A 6,950-nucleotide genomic window follows, 5' to 3' on the forward strand; every position below is an offset into this window, starting at 1 on the left:
ACTATTTATTATTTAATTTAAAAATATAAAATTATAGATTATAAAAAAATATTTAATAATTTAATAAATACAAAAACATAAAATTTATAACTATTTATATATTGTTATATCAATAAAATAACATTCTTTTTATTAATTCTTTAAAAAATTTTTTTTTGTATTTTATAAAACTAAAAATTCTTCTTCTATATACGAAAAAATTCTATGTAAAAAGTCCTAAAATATTTGAAAGAATTATTGCAAAATTTTGATATAAGTAGTATAAGAGTATAATTTAAAACAATATTGATTTGGCATAGAAGATGAATTATGTATGCAGAAGGTAAAGAAAAAGTCGATTGTTTCTTTACGAAAACATTTACAAAATTGATTTATTTCGTGAATTCAAGGTACTACACGACGAAAGAAGCGTCTTTGGAACAGACGCTTGTCGTGATGGATTTTGCGCTGCTGGGAAAAGGGTCATGGAGCGGAGAGGTGTGTATATGTGATTTTTGAGGAGAAATTCATCTAGTAATGGCCTCCCTTAACAAAAATGGGAACCGATTCTTTGACGACGACCGGATGTGGGACCGCGACTGGAACGGCGTGAGAGATATGGACTGGAACCGGATGGGGGACAGCGACCTAAAATTAACAAAATACCAATATTAATTAAGTAATTAATAGAATATTAATATGTATAGACAATATAATCGTTGATCGCTTAAAATAATTAATTACTTATTATTACAAAATTATTATTATATAGTTTAAAAACAAAACACAGTACTTAATATATTAAACAATTGTGGCTAATATGTCCGCGTTAATTATATCAATTGAACATATTTTAATCGTCAATTACAATAATCGGTTAATAATTTCAAGTATAATTTTGATTTAATTATAATAAGCTGAAAATTATGTCCAATTATGTCAGCGATTTCTTCTTTCTTACATTTGCATTTATTTAATAATCGCATAACGCGCAGATATAAATAAAATCATAATTTTTATTGCGATATATGGAATAAGAATATCAGTTAATTATCGCAGGTTAATTGCTGGAAATTACTTACTGAAAACTGAAAGCATTCAACGAAACCGTTAATAACCGTATTTCGATTTCTACTTGTTGCGCTTATAGACAGGTAAAGAATTATAATAAGACAATATATAACGAGTTAAATATATCATAGGTGGAATAATTAAAATTTATCAGAAATTATATTAAAATATGAAGAGACGATTTTTTCATGTAGAAATTACAATATAAATCTTGATATTTTTTGTCAGGTTTTTAACTTTTGTCAAATTTTTTTGTTATCACGTCTAATTAATGTATGTTCTAATTCATAAAAATTCAAAAATTATAAAAGTGTCACGACTAATAGAAAATTAGAATTTGTATATATATTTGTGTAACTATTTGTTATTTAACTTACTTTGACAGGGTATGGGGCAGGTACGGGCACTGGCACCTTAACGGGGACCGAGACCGGGACAGGCTTCTCTACGGGAATCGTGATTGTCTGGGTCTTAACAACGGGATATGGCGCTGGCACCGGAACAGCAACTGGGACTGGCTTGGGAACTTCAACTGGAACCTAAAGATAACAAAGAATTCAGACTCCATTATATGTCAAAACAAATAATAATATTTATTTGCTCTTTAGTTCTCTTTGTTAAAATGTTTAATACAATACTTTACAATTATTTCAATCACTTTGGTATTTAATTAGAATTAAATAATAATTAAAATTAATAAAAAATGTAAATATTAAATTAAAGTCAAGACTTCGATTAATTAACTCAATATTTATTTAAAATGGAACATTTAAAATATATTCTATTAAAATGTATATAAATTTTATTAATTTTATATAATTTAAATTGTTTATATAATTTAAATTATCCAAGTTATATGCAAGATTATTATTATTTGTTGACATTCTATCCAAAATTAAACTGATCAATTCATACCTTGACAGGATAGGGGCGATCGACGGGAACTGGATGCGGAACTGCGACGGGAACAGCGACGGCCTTCTCCTTGACAGCGATGGCAACGCTATGACCTCCCTCGTATCCACCATATCCACCATATCCACCATATCCACCATATCCACCATATCCACCATATCCACCATATCCACCATATCCATCAAGACCACCATGTCCACCAGACCAACCGCCAAATCCATAGTCACCCAAGCCAATTAGGCCACGCTTCTGGACCGTCTTCTCTTCGGCAGCGAACGCCGCGGAGATCAGTACTAAGCAAATCTGTAAAATCAAAATAGAAAAAGAAATGTCATTTAAAAATCTATAACAATTTGTGAATCGATTAGTTAAGAAATCTATAAAAATTAATATTAACAAATACAAAGACAATTAACGTCAAATAACGGATAATTATTAAAAATTATTGTAATGAATTTTTCAAAATCAAGAACATTAAAAGACTTTTTAGTGAAAATTTAAATGTATACATATCTGTAAAAATAACTATTACTGGGATATTTGGTTAATCTAGTTTTAATTAGAGTTATTAAAATTGATAAACTCGAGACAATTACTTAAGACATTGAATAAAGCATAAAATCGTCAATTATAAGTGCAGATTAATAAAAAAAACTATTAAGTATGATATTAATGATAATCTTAATAACTCTAATTTAATTATTTTTTAAAACAAATAATTATTGACGAATCAATGATATCTGCGCGCAAAACAATATTAACAAATCTTATAAAGCTGAAAATTATCACAATTGAGATATTGATCCAAAATTTGAAAGGTTTAAGGATCTTCGCACGCAAATTAAACTTCGCACAAATGATATTAGGTGTTGGAATTAATTCGTAGCGTTTTTAATGAAAGAATGTTATTTATTTCACATGAGCATTAAAAAATACATTAATGAAAGTACTTCCCATCACTTGTAAAACGCTACGAATTAATTCCAACACCTAATAGATTTTTCCAATTTTGTAAATGAACACCATAATAAAGCGCAATAAGCAAAGAAAAATTAAATTGGCACGACGACTCCTAAACTTCAATCTGATTAAGCATTATGTCCGAACAAAAATGTTCTCAGCACTGCTCGAAGAACTTTGCTCGGAGATGTGACAGCACGTACCAAGGCCCTCATGTTGAACAATACTTTGGCGTGATACTCGCGCGTGAGTAAAATAGATCGGTTTCTGTCGTCGGGCTGGAAAACCACCCTTTATATAGGGAATTGACTTTCATTTCGCGCACCCTGCGCCCCGCCATTGGCGAGGGAAGCCAACGGCCAGTCTATCTCGCCACACCTACCCAGAGTCTAACACTATTTACCTACGATATACTGCACACAGATGTACGTATGTTATAACACATAACGGTGCAACGATTGTATAACATGTTAAACGTGCGCAAGCTGTCGTTGGTAAATGGAGCATACGCTTAGCCACCACTTTATGTAGATATGCGTGCATATGTGAGTGCATTTCGATGCCACAACCTTAACGAGACCATTTTTCCACCTGCCGAGAGATCTACCTTAGCCATGATGTCACATACGTCATTGAAAAATTGCAGGATCTTGTTAGTACTCGGCATTATAACAGTCCTTTTTCTCGCGGTCATTTCATTCAAGTCTTTTGTTACGAAATCAAAATTAGATTATCAATTTATATACTCATACATATAATCAATTAGACTGTTTAGATTGTTATTTATGAAATTGCACATTATAAAATATATTTTTAAACATGTATTGTACATTGTATTTTGAAATTACCGGATATTTTTTTTACTGTAAATTCTTTAGAAAATTGAATATGGAATTTTTCCTTGACAAAAATCGAAATTGAAAATGTACCTGTAATTTTATTATTTATTTAAAGTTTAAGGTGTAACTGAGGTATATAATAATGCGATTAAATTAAAAATTGAAGACAAAGGATTTCTAGCGCATAAGAACTTTAGAAGAAAAAAAGATATCAAATGAATTATATAATAATAAAATATATTCTCCAGCTAATTTGAAATGTTAGTTTGTCTTAACAAAATTTGCAATCATTATAATATGAATAAATAGTAAAATCTATAAAATGTGATTAAATAAAATATGTTTAAAGATATATATATATATATACAATATATTATATATATATATATATATATATATATATATTTAGAGTGACAATTCTTATACTATTAATTTACTAGTTTAACACTGAATTTAGTGCTTATGGTTAATGGCAAAATAGTTCAAAAGGATTCGCTTTTATATATGTTCTATACATATGTATTATATATAAAATAATAATAAAAATAAAATAATAATAAAAATAACTATTTAATTATTTAGCTGGTAGCCATCATTATTGATTAACGTTTATTTATTTTTATTGAGCCATAATATTATTATTTTATTTAATAACGATTATATTTATTATAGTTAGTATATCCAAAAAATGTAATTGCATTACCATTAATGTAACAAATAATACATACATACATACATACATACATACATACATACATATATATATATATATATATATATATATATATATATACACACACACACACGTGTGTGTGTGTGTGTGTGTATTGCACATATTTAATTCTAATTTCTCTGTTACGAAATATCTTTTTTATAATGCAATGCGATCATGTAGAGATATGAAGCAACAAATTTCTAACTAACGTAATGTACGCATAGCACAGTATTAATTGTAACATGTGAATTTATTCTCGCTCGTGTCCGGCGGCTGTCGGTTAGTGCAAGATTGCTTAATATTTCATTATGAGATAAAACAGTTAGTTCACCGCGCTAATATAAATCATATGTTGAGAGGAACGTAGTGTCTTCTATTGCGGTGCACTATTACGCGCTTACCATACGAAGTGCAAATTGTCCGCAAGATAGTAATTCTGCAGGTATGTATTATCGTTATTATCTGCGAGATTAATATGTTAGTTTTATGCCTGTAAAAATGATCACTAACAGTGTAAACACTGGCTAATTGATCTATATTATGACGATTTTTTTTCATCCTTGCTTGCCGATTAATTTATATGCAATCCTTTCTTGAGAAATTAATTGTTAGTTTACTTTCACGTCCTTTGTAAGTCATTGGACACTTCTCATGTATATTTCAAAACGAGAATTTTATTTATTATTTGTGAAGGAATGTTGAAGAAATCACCTTTAAGAAATAAAAAAGAAAATTATGTCTTTGAATGATCATATAAATATTTATGAAATTTTCATACATTTTTAATAAATGCAGTTAATAATATAGATTTATAAACTTCAAAATCGATATCTTATTTAAGAATTTTATTTTAATTATCTTTTAATTTTTTTTATCAATATTAAATTTGCGATAAATTGTACAATAAGAAACTATATTGTTTTAGTCACAAAATAGCAGTAGTTAATTGTTTAAATCATGACATTGCGACAAATAATATATAACATTTCTAAATTGATATAAGGCGATTAAGCTTGTCACGTTGGCACGCAGAATGGGCACCCTATCATTTCACTACGTTCAAATAAACGTATTTCCTGGTTTAATGTTCATTTATCTCTCTTAGAGAGAAACACCATAAAAAGTCACTTGTATATTTTACGAGCGGCAGTTTAAGTTCTCGGATTGTTAGCGACGTTTTACTACTTATTGCTCTTTATATAATTTTTAGAATAATTTAATATTAATTATTTTCTTAACTTGTTTTTTAATTTTTAATTATTATTCATTAATTTTCAAAATTTCTAATTTTTTTTATAGATTTTTATTAACTGTGTTGTTACTGTAGTATCATAAATTAAAGAACTTCGCACTAATTTTATAGAAAAGTGGTTTTAGTCAAATTGGTATTGAAATTATAATATTGTGTAGATTATGCCGAACTCCACAATCATGAAAAATGAACAGATTTGGAATTAATTGGACTGAAAAATATCTTTAACCACAGTTTGTTTTTTAATTATAGAGGAATTTACACGTCATAGTTAGTAAAGTAATACAATTTCGAATATAATACAATTCTGAACGAAATAAAATTTGAATCCAATTTTTTAAGTTCGAATTTGATCTTTTCTGTTTAGTATCCTTCCAATATCCTCCTCACATGAGATTAAATTTTTAATGTGTGTGTGTGTGTGTGTGTGTGTGTGTGTGTGTGTGTGTGTAATATATATATATATATATATATATATGTATATATATCGGTATAATATATAGATATACTTAATTGCCATTTTGTATTTTTCATTATTATCAATTTCATTAAATTTTTCTATTATTCTAGGTACTCTATGAATATAACAGTATCGTTTATTTTGAAAAGTCATTTTTGATATTTAGTTTTGTATACATAAATTCGAAATGCTTAATAATGTAACATGCATCTATTTAAAATATAATATCAATTTGAGTATCAACGAATGAAATCTGTTATTTTGTGAAGTAAATGTTATATAAAAAATAGAAATATTCAAACCTGTTGCAAAATAAAATGGTGATTAAGAATTTCAAAATGAGAGACAAGGATTGACGAAAGTTTATTATCTTACAAGCATAAGATATTTACCAGGACACTTTATTGTCACTTATATAATTAAATGTTAATAAATTTAGTATAAGTTATTTCATCATAACATCCGTCCTCCGACTGTCCGGAATAATTATATCTTGCTATTTCTTGCCAAAGCAAGATCTCAGTTATTAATCTGCACGTACTATTACATAATAACGGATTCATAATTATAGGGATATTTAACACTATTCGAAAAAAATCGGTTTTCTGTTTCCTGCGATTACTTAGCGCGAACTTGTAATCGCACACCAGATCTGCTCACCAGATCTTTAAATACGAGTAATTTGTAATGGAATATAGCAGTGACACGATCACTTGCTTGTCTGATTTGGGTATCTTTGATCAAGGCGCAGTTAATTTG

At 28.1% G+C, this 6,950-nt stretch overlaps 1 protein-coding gene across 1 annotated transcript; it reads right to left on the reverse strand.

The window, feature by feature from the left end:
* Nucleotides 1–338: 338 nt before the first annotated feature.
* Nucleotides 339–3,219, reverse strand: LOC105145543 (uncharacterized). The gene is made up of 4 exons (XM_011055168.2): nt 3,129–3,219; nt 1,966–2,268; nt 1,428–1,589; nt 339–627 (listed from the first exon to the last, which is right to left on the reverse strand). The coding sequence occupies exons 1-4, from the start codon at nt 3,138–3,140 to the stop codon at nt 511–513; spliced, it is 594 nt and encodes a 197-aa protein (XP_011053470.1). The 5' UTR covers nt 3,141–3,219; the 3' UTR covers nt 339–510.
* Between the last annotated feature and the right edge of the window lie 3,731 nt (nt 3,220–6,950).

Source organism: Acromyrmex echinatior, chromosome 4, assembly GCF_024713525.1.
Source record: "Acromyrmex echinatior isolate Ae372 chromosome 4, ASM2471352v2, whole genome shotgun sequence".
Taxonomy (NCBI): Eukaryota; Metazoa; Arthropoda; class Insecta; order Hymenoptera; family Formicidae; genus Acromyrmex; species Acromyrmex echinatior.

Coding starts and splice junctions, on each gene's coding strand:
- LOC105145543 (XM_011055168.2), bottom strand. Junction 1,590..1,965: donor ATCGCCCCTATCCTGTCAAG/GTATGAATTGAT, acceptor TGTTATCTTTAG/GTTCCAGTTGAAGTTCCCAA. Junction 628..1,427: donor CTGCCCCATACCCTGTCAAA/GTAAGTTAAATA, acceptor TGTTAATTTTAG/GTCGCTGTCCCCCATCCGGT.